The 19,935-nt window shown below is 44.8% G+C and overlaps 2 protein-coding genes across 2 annotated transcripts in view; one reads left to right on the forward strand and one right to left on the reverse strand.

The window, feature by feature from the left end:
- Positions 1-10,225, forward strand: part of ITIH5 (inter-alpha-trypsin inhibitor heavy chain 5) — a 49,519-nt gene extending 39,294 nt beyond the window's left edge. Inside the window, exons 10-14 of the mRNA XM_032995777.2 lie at positions 1,680-2,233; positions 2,596-2,646; positions 3,719-3,835; positions 6,309-6,686; positions 7,502-10,225. Coding sequence (XP_032851668.1) covers positions 1,680-2,233; positions 2,596-2,646; positions 3,719-3,835; positions 6,309-6,686; positions 7,502-7,800 — 1,399 coding nt within the window. The 3' untranslated portion in view covers positions 7,801-10,225. The remainder of the gene's footprint in view (positions 1-1,679; positions 2,234-2,595; positions 2,647-3,718; positions 3,836-6,308; positions 6,687-7,501) is intronic.
- A 2,508-nt stretch (positions 10,226-12,733) lies between these two features.
- LOC104363739 (store-operated calcium entry regulator STIMATE) overlaps positions 12,734-19,935 on the reverse strand; it is a 36,510-nt gene continuing 29,308 nt past the window's right edge. Inside the window, exons 7-8 of the mRNA XM_032995767.2 lie at positions 19,799-19,915; positions 12,734-13,200 (exon numbers count right to left, since the gene is read on the reverse strand). Of these exons, the coding sequence (XP_032851658.2) occupies positions 13,087-13,200; positions 19,799-19,915 (231 nt within the window). The 3' untranslated portion in view covers positions 12,734-13,086. The remainder of the gene's footprint in view (positions 13,201-19,798; positions 19,916-19,935) is intronic.

The following is a 19,935-nucleotide window of genomic DNA, read 5'->3' on the forward strand; positions in this document are numbered from 1 at the left end:
TTTGATTGGGCCACAGGAACTCAGCACTGCAAGTACTTGTCCAAACACCCCTATCTGATAAACAGCTCACTGTTTATCAGGCTCAGTGATGGCAAACCCATTTGGCATCTGGTGCCAAATTTATGTGGAAAGGCACAATCACTTACTGAAGGCCAATTCAAATCACTGTTGGAGGGAAAATCTACATGGGTGCCAATGTAATTTTTGATTTTTATGGTCAGTGGGTTCTATTTTTACACAGATACTTCCTTGCATTGCATTATAAGACAAGCTGTATCCCTCAGTCCAGTTCTTGTTATACCCCAGGAGTCATTTCACAGAAGGTTCTCAGGTTTAATTCACTCAGTTTTTAAAATGCATCGAAGTCTCTGCATCAAAGACACAGTGCTCAGAGAGACTTTAAAATAAAGCCAATCAGTTCAGGCTTTGGGCTTCCTTGGAGAAAGAATAAAACAGAAAGTGTGACTCTAGTTTCCAGACAATTTGTTTAAGCAGATGTGAAAAATAAATGCAGCCTGAACTAAAAAAAGGGTTGAGGCCAGTTCTTTGTTTATTTACCAAATTAGACTCAAATGACTTGCCAAGAGATGAGGAGTCTGGCATTTAAATGGGAATATGGTGTTTTTGGAGCTGCTGGGGAAGATTCATCAAAAGCAGGGAAAACGCAGTACTGTAAACTTAGGCCTTGACCACTTGTAAAAGCTTTCTGGCCTGTCTAGTGCAAAGTATTTTCAGAAGTATGGTAAGTCACGTTAATAAAGTGTTATAGGGTTAAACTCTCTGGTTCCACAGAAGTCATTACTTGCTCCAACAGAAAGTCACCAACAAGGTAGCAGTGAGTTCTCTTCTACCAGTCCTCCTGTATTTAGGAGTTAGGATTCCTCCATTCCTTGGAAATGTCATTTATGAGGGCATAGTGAGATTCCTTCTGGATTTTCTTTCTCCTCTGACCCTCAGAAAACCATGCTCCCAGACTGTATTACCTAGGGCTCCTTCAGTGATACGGAAGCTTTGGTTCAGATACTCTCCAGCTTTGTGGGGCCTAGCATCTTGGTCTTACGGTTTCTGTCTCTGGAATATCATGCATCATAACACTAGAAAACTGTGGGCAACAGCATCTCTTCAAAGCACAGTTTGAAATAACTCAGGTGCTTTCTGTGACACTGAGAAACCAAAAATTTACTTTTGATGGACAGGACTTCTTAAGCAGTCATAAATATCTCCTTGCAGAGCTCCTGAATCATCGTGGAAGGTAGGTGACTGCCAGACCATGCTGTGATGCTTCTGAACATACTTAAGAAACTCTCTTTAGATGCCTAAGAATCACTGAAAACTAAAATGATACAGAGAATAATTCTGGTTGAAAGGGACCACTGGAGGCCATGCAAGTCAGCTGTCTGGTCAGAGAAGAGCTAACTTCAAATTCAGAAGAGGTTTCTAAGGGCCTTGTCCACTCAAGTTTTGAAAATCTCTAAGGGTAGAGACTTCCCCATCTCTCTGGGCCCAGTTACAGTGGATGCAGTAGTTAAAGTTGGGGCCCAATAGCTGTAACTGCTCCTGAATGTCTTAGAAGCCGTATTAGATAATATGACTGTATCCTTGGCCATGTGTAAGTGCAAGGGTGTGTGCATACACTTGGATGAACGGTACTAATGGTGAGAAGTGTGTCTCTGTTTAAGGTTCTATGATGAAATAGGAACGCCCCTTCTCTCTGACATCCGTGTTGATTACCCTGAAGACAACGTAGAGCAAGTCACCCAGAACTTCTTCCCTAACTACTTCAATGGTTCTGAAATTATCATAGCTGGTAAACTCGTTAACCACACTTCAGATAGTCTCCATGTGGAGGTGACTGCTAGCAACTCCAAGAAGTACATCCTCCTCAAAACAGATGTGGCTATTGATCTGCCAAGCAGGAATGACATAAGAGGTATCCCTGGCCTGGAAGATGGCAAAGGTGATAAAAATTACATTGAGAGAGCATGGAGTTACCTCACCATCAAGGAATTGCTTAACTCCCGGTTAAAGAGTGATGACAATCAGGAAAAAGACTATTTGATGGAGAAAGCCAAGTCAATGGCCCTGACTTACAATTTTGTTACTCCCTTCACTGTTCTGAAGATGAAGGAAGCTGGGCTCCATTCAGAACCATCTCAAGAGGAGTTTATCAGCCCTTCTACTGATGGCATTGGTGAGAAGTTGCAGAGCTTGCAGGGACACAAGGCACCACCAGGTACGAGGGAAAAATAACCATGTCCTGGTAAGAGATCTTTTTGCATAAGTAATGTTTCATGGCTAACTTTGGCAACAAGGATAATCTAGTCAATGCACTGAGGGGTGGTAAACAGAAAGTTGAGACTTTTTGCTAATTTCGGGCTGGGTGATCTTGAGCAAACCTTTAGGCACTTTACCCCCTGGAAGCACTTACTGCTCTGTAGAAACTGTTGAAGAAAAATTGGTATTCTAATTTAAGTTTAAAGTATCTGCAGGAATATGTCTCAATCTCACTGAATAATATATTGGGAACTTTATTATACTATGTCTCTTTCTGCTGCTCAATAAGTAGTTGTAACAGCTGTCCTTCCCCACTTCTAGGTCTACGTAGACAGGAAGATAAAGAACGAATTAAAATCTCCAAAACTTCAGGTCAGTGCCTGTTTTCATGCCTTTAATAGTCCAAAATAACAGTGGTTGATTTATGGAAACCTCAGTTGCATGCTACTGTGGTATAACCATCCTGACAAATCAGCCGAAATCCTATTTACTAGACCTGCAGGGTGGGGAGGAAAATGAAAACAAAAACAAAATACAAAGAGGATCAGTAATGGTAAGTGTGAGGAAACAGCAAGGCTACATCTACAACACTTGATTCTCATATTGAGACTTCTGTAGATTAGGGGAGAACAGGAAGCACGTTCTCTCTGTACTAGAACTAGTCAAAAAACATTTTATATAGTAATGTTGCTGAAACTTAAAAAATGTTGTTGCAGAAAAAAAAAAAAAGAAAATTCTATAGTGTTTTGCTACTTCCCTGTTGGTTCTGCACCTCTACTTAACATAGTTTTCATACATTAAACACTGAAGAATAAACCCAGATCAAGAATTTAGACTTGAATTTCACTGGGTAAGGCCAAATTTACCTTAAAAACTAGGGGTTTGACTTGTCTTTTTATTAATAATAACCATCTTGTAGTTGATGATAGGTTAAGGATTTTTGAAAAATTAAGGTGGGATTATTTAAAATCTGCTGTTTACTGCTCCAATCTGATATTGAGGACCAGGAAGGTTCAGTGTGTGTGCCCATGCAGCAATCCTTGGTTAGATGATACATTTTTGTGTGCTGTGGGGGATGTGGCCTCCCAACAAAGTATGGAGGAGTATAAAACGCCTGCATGACAATTCCCATAAATCACTGAAATTATATTCCAGGAATCAAATATCCTGATTTTCACCTGGGCTGCTTTGCATCTTGAGTTTTCATTGAAAACTCAACCTCTTCTGTGAGAAAAACAAAACAAAATAAAATAATCTTTCTGAAAAACAAAGGAAAACATGTCATTTCCTGGTAAACTCTGTCCAACCCTCTAAAAACAACAAACCAGGAGGTCTTAGTAAAAACAGGGACAAACATACTTTGAAAAGAAGTTTTGTTACGTTCTTGGACACTGCAGTTTTGTGTAAATCTCTCACATTTGTCTCTCTTTCCATGTCTTCTCAGCGGACGGAGACCCTCACTTTGTCATTGATTTTCCCTCCAGCAAGTTCTCTGTTTGCTTCAATATTGATGGAGAACCAGGGGACATTCTCCGACTGGTCTCTGATCATAAGGAGTCTGGTGAGCATCCAAGCGAAGTTGTTGCTTGTAGAGGAAAGCTGAAGTGCAAAGCCAGCTCTCTAGTAATAAGACTAAGCACCGAGGTGCTTCATAGGCAAGAAAATAGAAAAAGTTGCTTTTCTGGCCAGGTAATGGAAAATTGGTGCACGCCAGTTTTTTGGCTCTAAACACCTGGATTAGAAGGGGAGGTAAACTGTTCAGTTGTACTTACTGACCCCCAACTTCACCATAGTTTATGGGTAAATTCACAGCAAGCCTAAGCAAGGAGGAGGCGTGACCACTGTTACATACACAATTAATCTACAGAAGTGTTTGTCAACAGAGTAGACCTAACCATAGAGAGAACTGGCCTTTACGTGTATCCAAACTTTTCCTAGTTCAGGTCTTCATTGACTGGAATTAAGGGAGCAGCAACTACATGTACACAGCCAAGAGACCCACTTGAGTGTGTGGGGACCACATTGCACCCTTTCAGCTAGACTGGAGAGCTCATTTCCTGATCACTAACACCCAGTAGGGTCTGGGGGTTGCACCTGACCTGTGCTACAACAGCCTCAGCTGAACGAACAGCCCCAGGCATTTTGCATACTGCATGTAGTGTTTGCATAAGCCATGCAGCCACCTCCTTGCCCACAGATGACACTGTGGATTCAGCTTCCTGGTGCAGACAGTGCATTTCTTTGATGGCGCAACTTCACCAGCCCTCTAGTCACAATGTCACAACATGCAAATAAAAGATCTGGACTCAACAAAATTGCTCTCTTATTGGAACTTCACTCTTTACTTTTACAGTACTGTTCAATTTAGGACAGGGTGAAGTATCCGAACAGGCTAACCAAGCACTGAGGCTGTTTCAGTGAACTGACTACTAAACTGGTTACCGGGTCATGAGAGCCTTGAGAAAACCCACACAATTTAGGATCTGCTTTGCCCAAAGCCAGTCTGATCCTCAGGGGCCCAAATGGTGGTCTGATCTGATCCGGAATTCTAAGCAGGGCAGCTAATAAGCAGATTACATCCTGAGCAGGGAAATGGTGGGAGGAAGGGGTGTCAAAACCGGAGACAACGCAAAGATTTGCTTTACAAAGAAGATAAACAACCCCACAATAAAGTTATAAGAATTCTGTTCTGTGTGGCAGTGGCCTAGCCTTCATATTACTGTGTTCAAGCCTGACTTAGTGAATAAGATCCAGCTCCTGGCAATGTTTCCCTTAAAGTTCTTTCACAGACTGTGTTTGTGCTACTGCTTGAATGATTGTGTGGCTCAAATGCAGACTGAGCTTGAGGAAAACACTTTGTAGCACTGGCAAGTTGACTCTATGAAGACAGAAATGAGAGATACCCCCAGGAGTGATGGGGTATGGAGATATTTCATCTCAGTGTTGATGGATTGGGTCTAGCTTGGGTTAGCAACAAGCCTCCTCCTTTATTGTTACTGTCTAGTAGCTGTTCAGAGGCCTGTGGAAAGTGAGATACTGTCTTATGGACAGCAAGTCACAAAAATAATTTTAATGATTAGGAATCTTACTGTGGACATTTAGTCTGCATTTGACTCAGTGGGATCTGCACCTTAGACTATTCAAAAGTGGTTCTTTTATGGCAAAACTGAGGGAAGTAAGAAAGGCAACACTGGTGAAGCTGGAAATAACCCAATGGGAGTGCAGGGTTCAGAGTCATCTTCCAATTCAGCACAAAGAGAACCTGAATTTCTTACACTGCCACCTGAGGAGGTTCAGCACTTCAGCTCAGACTGTTGCAGGTCAGGCTATTCCCTCTACAGGTCCCGCTCAGATCTCAGAGTGTCGGCTCTGTGGCTTCCCAGGCTAATTCTCTTAGGAATCAGGTACAGAGGGACATCAATCCGCAACCGTCTACTATCCTAAGATTATATGAGACAGCAAAATTCAGATACACCCACATCCTCTTCCTAGACGTTTAGTCCCTATGCTAGCTGGTGATACGAGGAAAACAGACCTGCCAGCAGCTTTTCTTGGTCCTCCAAGATCTGGTATGTTTGCCCAGGTTTGAGTTAGGTGATCTAGGTAAATCATACTACAGTTGATCAGGCTTCAGCAGTCAGGAAGATAAATATTTGTCTTATGTGGCTCAAAATCCCCACAAATCATTGTCTTGGGCATAGGTAGGTCTAAGGTTGAATGGAGCTTAGGAAATGGCTGTGCTGAGGAGCAGCTGATCCTATCCTGTAGCACTGTGTACACAATGTTAGGACTAATGGAGCTGGGGGCACCTGTCTCCAGGGAAGGCCAGTATTTCTAAGCTTGGGTAAATTTAGGTACTCTATATAAGTTAATAATTTTGTAACAGACTGGTTATACTGTTTTGAATACTGGCAGGTAAAATAATCGAGTATGAGGTGGTGAATCTGCATGTTCTCAGTTGAAAGGCTTGTATCTTTGAGACAATAGGCCTATTCTTGGTTCCGGCTATCATTTATTGATTATTTTCCTGCAAGGTGTAACTGTGAACGGGCAATTAATTGGAGCTCCTGCACCACCCAACGGCCATAAGAAGCATCGGACTTACTTCAGCACCATCACTATCCTCAGCAATAAGCCACACAGATCTTACCTTGAGGTCACACCCAAAAGAATCATCCTGGATGATGGGGAAAGACTTCTTCTGTCCTGTGATCGGAGTGCTGTTGTGCGAAGCAGCAGCCTCGAGGTGTCCATCTCTGCCAATTCCAACATCACTGTGACGATACGAGACACAATCAGCTTTGTCATCCTCATCCACCATTACAAGAAGCCAGCCCCGTATCAGAGGAATCACCTGGGGTTCTACATCTCCAACAGTAAAGGCCTCTCTTCTGACTCCCATGGGCTACTGGGTAGGTAGCAGGTTCTCATGTTCAGAGCTGTAAATCAGACAAAAATAATCCTTCCAAACAGTTTTAAAGGACAGAGGTGGGAGGTAATGAACAAGGCAGGTGGGAATTAAGTTCCCATGTGAGACTTTTACATCCACTCTCAAACAACTTCCCTATTGCTAGTATCCCCAAATACTCTTCCATCTTTTTCTGTATGAGCTATCTCCCACTATCCTAGCTATGTGGTTGTGCCTGTTTTTCACGTTTTCACTCTTTTTATGAGTGTTCAATACAGTTGTCATTAGAATACACATGCTTGATGCTCCCAATACAGAGTCAGAAACCAAATATTGCACAATAACCCTGAATAAGGCACCCATAAGAATTTCTCCGACAGTAGCAATTCAGAATAGCCCAGCTGCTAATGTGCTCTCAGGGACATAGCAAGGCAGGGTCTGAATCTCTTTAGGGAGAGAGGACAGTTAACAGAGGTGTTGCAGATTCTGAAATAGAGCTCCAGTCACAGAGTTAGCACATTGCCAAGGTTCATTGGCTTAGCCTTCAAGTGCTGCACTTGCACATGTCCAGAGGGTCATATTTAGTGTATCTTGACAAGTGAAAAAAAAAGAAATAGGTTTTATTCTAATCTCTGTATTTGTGAGATTTAGAAAAGAATTGCAGGATCTAGATTCATCCTATTTCAGAGAAGCCCTTTACAACCCTATATGCTAAAAATCCTCAAAACACAGCCTAAAAAAAAAAAAAGAAAACAATCACCAATGTATAAACAGGTACAAAACAGCCAGTCATGAACTCTATGGTATCTTGCCTTGCAGGTCAGTTCTTGAACCATGAAGTTAAACTTCTTCAGGACTCTCTAAACACAAGTCATCTGCATGTTGGTCAGAACCAAACTGAAGCATTAAAACCAAACCCTACAAATACCCTGAAAGTGAAGGGACGGCTCGTTCCCGTTGTGTGGAAGCAGAGGAAGATCTACAATGGCCAGCAGGAAGTTGACTGCTGGTTTGCCAAAAACAATGCGGACAAACTGATCGATGGGAGCTATAGAGACTATTTGGCTTCTCATCCTTTTGACACAGGGACCAGCTTTGGGACGATTAACAGCTTTTAAGGCCAATCATAGCAATGCATTACAGCAGCATGTGTGACAGCGGTTCCCTTCTGAAGGCTCTAGAGCTAGGCAACTTATGAATATTTCTTTACTTTTTGGTGCCAAAGAAACCAAGGCTTTTTGCCCTTGGAAATCAGCTGTCTCTCTTTCATGCTAGATGAATGTTGTTCATCAAATTCCTGAAGACAAGGAGGTTGGGGGGGGGGAGGGGGAAGGAAGGGTTGAAGACATGGTTAAAATTGTGATCGGTGCTTTCCCAGTGAAAAAGGAGGGAGAAATGGTCCAGCACCCATATAAAACAGAGCAGAGAGCTGCTGGCCTTGAAATAAACCCATGCAGGGATCTGTGCAATAACCCCAGGAGCTGATGAGTGACCCAGTGAGAGGCATAGATTGTTCAGCAAAATGCCCATCTAGAGAGATGACATTGGGTGAGATACCTCGCAAAGTGACTTGGAGAAACTGCTCCCACCATGGTCCCTGGGGAAAGAAGAGAGAACAAGGAGAGGTGGGTGGCTATTCATCTGCAGTGACCCATTGGCATCAAAGAGGTAAAAATCAAAACCTGGACTCAACAGACCACAACTGGGTATTGCTTTCTTGGTTATTGGGATAGGGACTGGATTTGCCACTAAGCATGACATTTTCTGAACCACTATAGACCCTTAAAACAGTGGTGAAATTTTTCATATGGTTTATTGCTGTATCAGTACTGCATGCTTAAAAAGCACCTCCAGCCTTCAGCAGCAATAGGAGTGGTGCAGGCTCCCATTCCATGAAGCATCTCATTTAAATAACATCACAGGTTTAGTGATTTCTTGAGTCTTGACTCCCTCAGAGAGAAACAAAGTTCCACTGTGAGCTTCCAACAGACCTGCCCCCTCCTTGAGCAGAGCATCACTTCTGCTTAACAGATATTTAAATTATCTAACGGATGATGAATCAGCACCCATGACAGCTTATGACCCTACAAAGCAGCCTTCTGAATTTAGACTAGACATTTTTAGCTGCTTTTCTAATCAGGAAGGAAGTCTTTATTTGCTCCAAATCGTAAAAAAAATTTCATCCCAATTTCCCCTGGCTTCTTCTCCTTCCTTACACTGCAGGAATTTGTATGCAGCAGGAATTTGGCAGCAGGAGGTTACAGAAGGGTCTGCCAGCCACCCCCACTGCAGGTGGTGCTGCTCTGCAAAGAAACCTCCAAACCCAAAGTGCAAGGCTGTGGTCTATTTTAAAGTGAGGCATCACCAAATAATGCTATAGATCAGCCACAGGGGAGTTTGCTTTATAGAGAACTTGGCCAAAGAGGACTTTGACAACCACAGACAGTTACATGACAAGGCCAAGTTGAGCTCATGTGTACTCTGCCTTTCCAGAACTGAAAGGAAAGAGGGTGGGTGTGGAAACATCTCCAGGAGCTAAAGGATATCCATGTGTTAGGAGAAAACAGAGTTGCCTGAGACATACAGAAATAGGTTCAACCTTGACTGTTTTTTTGCATATTTAACAACTAAATCATATTGTTGATGTAGAAGCTCCAGCTGCTGGGGGTGGGATGGTGATTTTCCAGTTGCTTGGTCATCTAGGCTGTTAGCACTGTGGCAGCAGAACAGGTAAGCGAGCACGCTTGCTGATTCACACCATGTGCTGTGGGGAGGAGGAAACAACCCAAAGCAACCAGCTAGATTTAATTGCACTCTAGAAGAACCTTAGAGACAGCTCAGCTAGTGCAAAACTCATGCCAAGGCTCATGCTTTGGAACAAAACATAAAGAAAACCACTACTGCTCTGGGCTCAGCTATCTTGAGAAATAGCTCTCTTGCAAGGGAGAACTGATGGCAAGACCTTCAGCACAGTCCTGAGCATGCAATAACCAAAGAGGTTAATGCTCTGCAGCATGCTCATGGGCCAGAAATGAGACAAGAAAGAGTATCTGTGAAGTTTTCACCACCCAGGAAGACAGTGGGAAGATCACCCAGCCCATTCTCAAACAACCTCCCATTTCACTAGCACAGGGTGAACAGGATAGTGGCAGTGAACTAGACAGTCCAGGGTTTGGCAGGTGTCTTCTTCATACTGTCCTTACTGAAAAGAGATTTGTTTGAAATCTTCACTCTCCTCCCACATTTTGCTGTTCAAGTGTATTGCTAAGGGGAGCAATTGGCTTTGGCTCTCCTCTCATCTCTCCTGTAATATAGATATGTGTATATATACACACACACATATATATACATATTGCTAGTGCTTCAGGTGCATCATTACTCCTCTTCCTCCTCCTCCAGCCAAGGAAACATATTTCTTTCAGGGCCTGAAAAAAAACAATGATCAAGTCCAACTTTGCAGTCATATGAAGCACCTGGAGCAATATACTCAAGTTCTCGTTAAGGCTCCAGTTATCCATTTCACAATAAATATTTTACAGTGAACACTGCAGTGAAGCTTTCATTTGGTAAAGATAAAACGAGCTTTGAAGCTAAGGTTATGTATGTTTTATGCTGCTGGACAAGCTCATGTTACCAGATGGCTGAAAGAGCCACTTACAAGTTAACAATATGTTGGGAACCAAAGTCATTTCAGCAGAAAATTCAAAGTCAGTGATGTTCTTCAGCCTCTATACACTCAGTAGGAAGCAAGAAGTGCGTTATGTGAACAGACCTTAGGGGTCTACTCCCACACTAAACTGAGAATTGAACCACATGGAAAAGACTGATCCAGCCTTTAAATACAGTAGCATAGGACACGGGAAACCAGAGTTTATGTTCCTGCTGCCCCTATTAAGAGCACAGGCAGGTCACAGACTGTAATCTTCATCTTTCTCCATCTATAAAGGGTGCATCACAACACTTCCTTCTCTGAGGGGGAGAACATGTCCAGGCTTGGTCCTCAGAGCCCTTTTTCATAGCACAGAGACCTCCCACTGCAACAGGCACATGTTTGTTCTCATCTCCAAAAGTGTCACAGAGCACTCTGTTTTGCAGCGAAACGGTTAAAGATTGCAAGCTGCTGAGACAGCTCAGGAATGAGGGCTGAGCAATCACTTTGGAGTGCAATGGAAACAATTGCACACCACCATTTCAGACAAGGGAAGAGGGCTCTTGAATTCAGGGTTGCTGAAACAGCACTGGCTACACAAGCCTCAAGAGGGACAACCTTCTCCCACATCAAGCTTGACCAGCTGTTGCCTTCCGTGAGCTTCTTCGGACAGCCTCAACCAAGAGCTGAGTGTTGTGTTTATTCCCCACTCCAGATCCCATCACTCAACTTCCATTTTAGGACAAGGACTTCACAGTGGCTGAATCTGCACTCTTCACATACTGCAGCATCACACCGTGCAGCCCTACAGCAAGAACAAAAACCAAAATACAAGTACACCTTGAAATAGGGAGCAAGTTTCTAACAAAGGAGCTGTTTGACTCTATTTTCAGTCAAAACTTTAAACAGCGCAGCAGTTTTTCCAGTCTTTACCAGTGCAGAACTCTGCCAGACAAGCAAAAGCTGCATTGTGAAAGTGATTTCACTAAGCAATATAAATGATCTATTGAGAGCTGTGTGCCATGTATTCCAAAAGTCATTTGATGTGCCAGCACAAGTAGGATTTTGACCCTTCATTAAGTAAGGAAGAAACAAAAAAGGATTTAATTTCCAGAAATACAGTATAAGGCTGTGCAGCTGCAAGTGTAGCCAAGCATGTCTAGTTCACTAAGGGGCATGCAAGACTTTGATTTGCATCTAATGCTTCTAAACTACTTTGAAGTTGGGAAAAAACCCAACAACAAAAACTTCACACACTCTCAGCTCAGCTTTTAAAAGTCTAAAGCTATTTAAGTTAGAAAATCCAAATTCTTTTATTTTCTACTCCTTAATAAGACTTGTTTGCTTTGGAAAACTACAAGGGGGGGGGGAGGGTGGGAAATAAAAAAGGAAAAGATAACTCCTGCCCAACTTCTGAGGACTGTCTTGCAATAAGAAAGGCCTGTCTATGGCTAGGTTTATCTGTTCAGCTCGGTGGATCCTGGATCAGGCCCTGTTCTGAGGTCTATCCCCCATTTGGACTCTGTATGGGTCTCATCACAGCTGTGTATCTGCACCCAGCCTGGAGGTTTATTACGCAGCTGCTCTGTGCTCTCTCTCCCCAGGAGAGCTGTGAAGTGTTTTGAATTTTTTTGTGTGTTTATAGATGAATACAGTATGTTAACAAAAGAGCAAGGGCAAAGCCCTGCACCTCACGCTTGTAGCAAAAGGTGCCAGGATTGGGGATGACCCAGGGGTCTCCGGCAGCAGTCCCACCTCAGGCCATTCACCTACACCCAGAAGATCGTGCCTGGTCAATGGGGCTTCAGTTGACTCTTCAGATCTAGTTCTTGAGTCGAGTCCTGCAGAGATTTTACATGTTTATTTTAAACTAGGCAAAAGGAAAGTAGTCAACTTCTTGTTCCCAGTAAACACTCACTTGTAAGGTGGCAACCGGGTTTGATGTCCAAGTCTGTTCCAGTCTGGACTCCAGCCCAGGCTGATGCTGCAGCCTCAGCTCTTTGCACTGAAGTGGCTCATACAGACCATCTACAGAAACCGAGCACTGTGGCTCAGCTCTTCTTCTGTAGGTTTACCAGGACAGCCCTGCTACAGAATGACAGCCTGCCCTGTGAGGAACTGATCAGGAAAGATTTCAACAGATCCCCTTCCTCCCCTTGACAGCATTAGGGTCTTGCAGAACATTAAGCACAAGGAGGCATTTCAATTATGAAGCAGTTTTAGGTCAAGTATTTATTGCATTTCTTATAAAACAGTAAAAAAAGTATCAGATCCACTGAGACCACCTTCCCAATTCAAGATATTTAAATACACATTGCAAACCAATTATTTTGAGTATTGTGAATATAAAAGTGTCACATTTCAGGTAGTATAGGATAGACTTTTTTTTTTTTTCCTTTTTCTTTTCTATAAAAAAAGAAAGCAGACAATCTTTCGATTTCATCCTCTAGCCCTGACAAAGTTACACCCAGCTGGCCAGCCAGGGGAAGCACATATCCATACCCGTAACCTCAACGTGCCTGCATGTGTGCAGGTTAGGGTCAGACAGGTAGAGCAGATACTGCTCAAGCCCACATAGGATGCACAGACACCATCCCAAAGAGACAAATGCAGAAGGACAGGTCTAGATGAGGCAGGCAAAAGGATCCCTGCAGATTCACAGGGATCCACTGGAGTTCCCCACCCTGCCCTTCCTTGGCCAGCTCAAGGATCACAGTGCTACTTCCCTTCCTCCACCTCCCTTGTCTCAGTGTTGTCAGATGACCACTTGATAGCTGGGCTGTTTCATCTTCTGGTTCGTTCCCTGGAGTCCTGAAATATCCTGGTCGCTTTCAGACTGATCAAAATCCATGTCTGGAGAGAGTAATACCTAGAATGGAGAGAACAGACAGATGCTGATGGAATGAAAGTTCTCAGCTCTTCTTGATATTGCTTGCCGAAGGGGTCAAGCACCCCTTGAGAGGTCTGCTGCAAGATCTCATCCTCTCTGGCAGATGGGAAAGGTCTCAAGGTCACCTTGACCATCTCTCCAACAACCGCCAGATTTGGGCAGAGACACCATGATCATCTGGTGTCCCAACCTCCCCTCCCCTCAAGAGCAGAGCAGGCGGCTAAAAGCTCTGTTCACCATGGGACAGGACTCACACAGACGTTCACGTTCAGGCCAGGCTGCAGCCTCAGTGGAGATGTACAAAAACTAGGCCACCTATTTTGCAAACAGGTGTAACAAATGTAGACCTTTTCCCAGGCCCCCAGCTACTTGCTATCTCCAGAGCTCAACCAGGAGAGCAAGCAGAGCTACAGACTTAGTTTCAGCCACAGCCAGCAAGCTCAGGAACGGTGTCTTAACCTGGCAGCATCTTATTTCTACCTGGCACAGCAGCTCCTAGCTCAGTCGGAATTGTGGGAGCCAAAATAGAGCACTGACACCTCTCACTAGTATCTCTCCAGGTAAGAAAGCTCTCAGCTTTGCTGCACGATCAAAAGGCTGCCCGTTGCCTCCGGGAACACCTACGCTCTCAGCAGCTAACTTCAGACTTGAAGCTACCAACAGGCTGTTTCAAGCTAACTGGCTGCCACCGGCCTGGAGCATCTGCACGCTGCAGACAGAGCCACACGTGGGGCATCCTCCAGCCACATCATCTGGAAGAGGAAAAAGGACGGATTTCACTCAGGGTGTGGCTGCACTGACTGCAGGAGAGCTAAAACCCAAAGGCAGCAGGCTGGCTGGATGACTAGTTTGCATGGCTTGACAGACTGTTTGTTCAAATCCATCCTATCTGCTCTTCTTACCTCAAAAACCCAGTTTTGGGCAACAAAAGCCCTACCCCTCATTAGCCTTGAGAGTAGCTAGCTCTAAGCACTGCTCCAGTGCAGTCAACCCTTGTGCTACAGCTTGTGTCATGCCCGGCAGTACCTGGGGGCTCAATCAAGTCATGGAATTTCTGGTCAACACTGGTCATGACATCAGAAGCCTGGCCACGTCCTGGGCATCTCAGCACCTAACTACAGAGGGGCACAAACCTAACAGCACAGTAGAGCTTCCAGGGATATTTCCCTAGATGAGCAATGCCAGCAGCCCCTCTTCCTCCCTCCACTTGCCCATCACAGAACCCAAATAGCATTATTTGCTCATGGCTGATGCAGGGATGAAGGGCATGTCCCACAACCACCCCCACAAACAAAGCTTCCTCCAGCAAGGCAGTGGAGACCTCCCACCCAAGCCTCAGCCCCATCCAGCCCCACTTTGCTCCGAAGACTGAACCAATGTACTATGAAGCCTCCCTGTGCCTGACTCGCAAGCAGCCTCCTAGCTCAAAGGCACAAGTCAAGGAATGGTGCACAGGCTTTCAGCCAAGCACATGCACCTGCAGTATGTCCCCAACAGCTGGAGCTTGGGCAAAACCAGGAACATGAGGGAATTAATCTTATCTGTGGCTATCTCCGGGCACAGTTGTGAATTAACATGCCCTCCACTTGTTAGCACTCAGACAGCACCACAGGGCCAGTCACCACAGCAACAAAACAACTAAACTGGAAAAACAAACTGCAATGAGTCAATGACTTCAAAGGAGCCTAAGAGGCACAGGGGAAGATTTACTTCCCCCCCTCACACACACTCTAGCCCCTCCATCTGATGATGTTATCTTCACAGCAGCATGTCAGACATGCAAAGGATAGCAGTAGATCAGATTAAGCTCTCCTATCCCACACCCCATTGGTCTCAAGGAATTTTTTTTTGGTTCAAGACACACACTGGAAAGTTTTCATATCTTCCAAGCGAGGATATCCTCTGTTTATCATTTTAATATTGTGATGCTGTTGAACCTGAAAAAATGAGTGGATAATTAGTCACATACATCCTTAGAAACTCACTGAACTCTGACAGGCTACAGCAGGCTAGTTTTGGGGCCTAATGAACTGGTAATTTCAGTGAGCTCCAGCTGCAAACTCAAATCCCATTGAAGCCAAGCATGGATGACTGAGCAGGCACTAAGGGTTGTGCATCCAGACCCGCTCAGGCTGCTACCTGCCCACCATACAACTCGTATGAAACTGCTCAGGCCAACAGTTCCCCAGTAACCTTTCCACAATTCCTCAGGGAGCTCCATCATGAGACAGCACCTCATCATTATGACAGTCATGGGACATACCCTCAGATACGGTTTTCAAGCCAAACTCCAGTTTGGGAATTTTCAGCACGACTTGGACAAGGCACTTCCCCTGCAGATGCATCCAGGTCAGGATCACAGCAGGTCGGGGTGGCACAGCTGGGAATGGACCACGGTTTCCCAGTCCCAGGACAATGTGCTACTGTCTCACTCAGCAGTCCTCAAATACTTCATGCATTCCTCACCGCACCAGGAGGCCGGCAGCTTGCAAAACAGTGAGGGTCACGCTACCCAAACTGGGCTGCCCAGGTGGTCTGCCAACCCCTCCTGTCTGGGGAAAGAGTCTGCCTACTGGTTTGGTACCCCATCCAAGCAGACCCTTCAGATACTCAAGCCATCTCAGTAGCAGAAAAATTTCTCATCTGTCTGTGCAATCTCTCTGACACAGGTTGTAAAACAAAGAAGCTCTGGGGCCATTTACCTGCCAGAGATGGAAACCTGATTGCCTAAAGCTCCACCAGCTTGGCTAGAGGTAGGAACCAACCCACCGTCCTCCTGCATCTGAACTTCGATAAATTCCCATGAGTCAGTAGGGCTGACAGGTGGGAGACTCTTCTTCCAGAGGCACCTCTATCCCCACCTTCATTTTGCTTCTCCATAAGGACCAGGCACCTTAGTTCACCTTGAGCTACTTAAAAATCAGCTCAGTTAAGCAACCACCAAGTCAAACTCATTCTTGGAGTATTCTTTAATACTTAAAAGCAAGCATCATAAATATTGACATTCATCAGCATCTTCAGTCTAGGGATTCGCCAAGAGTCACAGCTCCTGTGAATGGAATTGGGATAGGTGCTAGACTCCATGCTGACCAGAAGCAGGTGGTCCCCATGTGGTATATTAGCTTTCCTCCCAACCTTAAACTAGCCTCTAGTTTCACCCTAACCTTTCTCACAAGTACCACTGTTATTAGACCAAATTTTGCTTTAAGGCTCATCTCTGAAAAATATAAGCCTTCAGAAAAGGAGCAGAAACTCACACATCACCCTTGGGGAAAAAAAACTAGAAACAAGCTCAAAAAAAAAAGATCAAATAAAACATTATTAAAACTGAGTTGTTTTCCTGAGTGTAGGAAACAAAGAAATCACTGATAAGATCTAAAGTTTATTGGCACTTACAAGGGCAAGGGAAAAAAGACTCAGGTCAAGGGCAGGACACATACAAAGCAGAAATAAGGGCCATGCAGATGAATGCATTTCCTCAGCCTGAACAGCACCAGATTCAGGCTGAGACTCGAGAGATCTTTTTCCATCCCACAAGAGGGCAAAAAAGACTGCGTGAAAATTTACCAAGGCAGGGCACAAGTTTGAAACAACATAAAGCTTTATGACTGACTTGGAAGGAACTGTGAAATTCATCCAGCCATAGAGCGAGTTTGTCTCTTTCAGAGTTTCAATGTAAAAAAGTTCAGTAGTTGCTCCATTATAAGCAATAGCCCATCGTGGGGCTCACCAGAAGAGCCTTAAATCCCACAAGAGACTGCCAGCTCTTTGGTCTATGCTACAGCCATGGAGTCAGTAAGTGACACCAGTGACAGGGTGGCTGGTTTCTGGGTTTTGTCTTGCTACGCAGCTGGTCTACCAAGACAAGGACAAAGCTCCATTTTCCTGCTATCCCTATAAAAAATACTGAGTGTGGGTTTTTAACTCCAGCCCGCCCTTTCCATTCTCCTTCCTCTCTCCCCTTCCTTTTCCAAACACAAACTGCTAGTTCGAGTGAAAATAATGAGAGTCTCTATTGGCGAGATAGACAGAGGGTTGAAATTCAAGAAGGCAGCATGATGGGGAGCTGTTGGCGCCTGCTGCTAGACAGCCCTGATGAACCCTGATAAACTGCGGGACACATTAGCCTCAGCCAGCTCTGCCCTGTACAGAGATGCTTCTCAGCCTTCCTCCCTCCCTCTTCGTGGGGCAGCAGGGAAGGAAGAAATTCCCCAACTTTAATAGGTTATTAGCAGCAAAGAGTGCAGCAAACCTCAAGTTCTGTTTTCAAGCCTAAATTCCAACAAATCCAGCTGTAAGGCCCAGCCAGCCAACATAACCTTTAATTCATAGCCCAAAAAAGTTGACACATGAAGTCTATGGCTATACCTCAAGGACCAATGCCAAGAAACATAGTTGGAAAAGCAGATCACCCACTTCTGTATTTCGTCATTACCTGCCTTCTCTACCCTAACTATTTGTTGGGCCAGAGGAACATGAACATGTCTGAGCAGAAAGAAAGTAGACCCCTGTAGACTGCTCCAGGTACAAACCAGTCTGCTTGATAGAACCACAGCTGTGATGGATCAGAGGGTTTCAAGATGGACAGATGACCTGCACATTGAAGGTCTCAGCAAAAATTTGTCTGAGAAAAAGAGTCAAGTACCTGGAAGACAGAAGAAGCCTTTGACAACAAGAGTCAGACTGTGGGAGTCCAGTTTCCACTGATTGAATCAACCTGTTTAGTTGAGCTACTAGAAGAGCCTTTCCTAGCTTCTGGAGATTAACAGGCACTTTCCCTCCAGATCATCCAAAACTGATCTGGAGGCCACAAAACACTTGCCCCACATTCAGTGGAACAAAGAAGAGGATCAGCTCCATTTCCATGGAAAACCATTAACTGCAATACCATCTGTGTATTCACAGCAGCAAGCTATCTAGAAGACTAGATGCTCCAAAATTAGTTTTGGAAAGTCTGGAAAGGAGACTGGTGTCTCGACTAGACATGCCACCTCCTTACCCTTGTTTCTGAGCTGGTGTAATTTTAACCGATCTTAAACCTTCAGGTTTAACACACCAGCATATCCAGTCAGTAAGGCAGATCTTCAACACCACTTTTGTATTTGGAGCAGACCTCCAACCTAGCCCTTTCAAGGAAGCACAACTCTTGAACATCAACCATCGCTAAGAAACCGGGACTGTGCCATAACCAGGAAGATGTTCATGCCCAGAGTTAATCCACCTTCACATTCCAGGTATAAGTTCTTGGCTTCAAAGCACAACTATCAAGACACACTGGTACTGCCCAGCTCAGGCCTCTCTTCCCTCCTCTCTCCAAAACAACAGAAGTTTTCTCGAGGATGCCCTCACCACACACACACACCAGTCAGAGAACTCCCTGGAGCGCACTGTTCACGCGTTTCTAGTGATCCCGCCAACCTACAGCTGTTTATCTGGGGACCGGGCCAGGAGGAGTGACTCATTTGTCTCAACAGCTGCTCACATCTGCCTGCCCATCCTGCCAGAAGGAGGATGCCTCCAACGCCGCATCCCCGCGAGCGGTGGCTGCTTCCCCACTGTGCCCTTGAGCGGTGGAAGCCGTCGCTGCTGTGCAGACTGCCAAGCACGCCGTTGAACACTATTGCCTCCGTGGGTGTTGCAATGCCATCAGTAGCTGGCCATTCCAGCCACCAAAGGGCAGTTACGTGTTATGAAAGAGCTCTCAGAAAGCAAGAGCTGTTTTCATTCATCCTAAATTCCTCAGCAGAAGCTACTCCAGGAGCCAGCTTGCAACTGCCAGAAGCTATCTTATCTCAGCAAGTCTCGCCAGTCAACTGTGTGATATCAGCAGTCGTACACAGACCACTTTGAAACAGGGCCTGGGTGCCAGGGGAAGGAAGGGAATTCAACCCACGGACTCAGGTTGTGGTCTCTGCCCAAAAGCTGATGAGAATCACAGACACCACCTGCCCAGCAAACTACACGTCATTAACAAAACCAAAGTCTGCTGGGACTGGAGCACTTCCTCCCCTCCTTAACTTTTAGGTGTCAAGCTCAGACTAGACAAAATACAGCTTCCTATGGCTAAAAGACCATCATCTGGCTAAAAAAAAACACCAAACACTAATAAAAATAGAATTCCCAGCTAGGCCTTGTCCTCTAAAAAGCATGTTACCAATTACACAATGGAAAGTAAGCTCTTCTAGGGCAAGATTAATTAAAATTAAAAATGGGAAAGTTGAAAGAGACAGTGCAGAGGTACAAACCAGCTTCAGCCTGCCACTCCAGCAAGCCCACACAGGTTAGTGCAAAAGCTAGCTCATCCCCCACATGATACTGTCATCATTTAGAGCAGTATTTCAGCAACACTTTGTAGTCTGTAATATTTCTCTTTGCTAGACAGGGCCAGATTGTCCCAGAAAACATCCCTCTGTTGACCTCAGCTACAAGGCATGGAAAGTCAGTTTGACTTAGAAGGGTCACTAATTGCACGCATGAAGCACTGTCCTAGGCCTAGGCAACGTGTAGGTGGTGAAGCACAGATACCAGGTCACAAGCTTGCAGTTTGGTCTCAAACACTGGACATCCTTGGTCTTACCTGAGATTCCTCAGTCCTCTTACTCCGAGGAGCTTCTATGGATCCATTGATGTCCAGTGTGTCCTTCTGCTTGTATTTCCTCATGATCAAGCTGTCCACAACCCAGAACATAATGGCCTTGGGGAGAAAGAAGTTGC

The sequence above is a fragment of the Tyto alba genome, unplaced genomic scaffold (assembly GCF_018691265.1).
Source record: "Tyto alba isolate M040663 unplaced genomic scaffold, T.alba_DEE_v4.0 Super-Scaffold_2, whole genome shotgun sequence".
Classification (NCBI taxonomy): domain Eukaryota; kingdom Metazoa; phylum Chordata; class Aves; order Strigiformes; family Tytonidae; genus Tyto; species Tyto alba.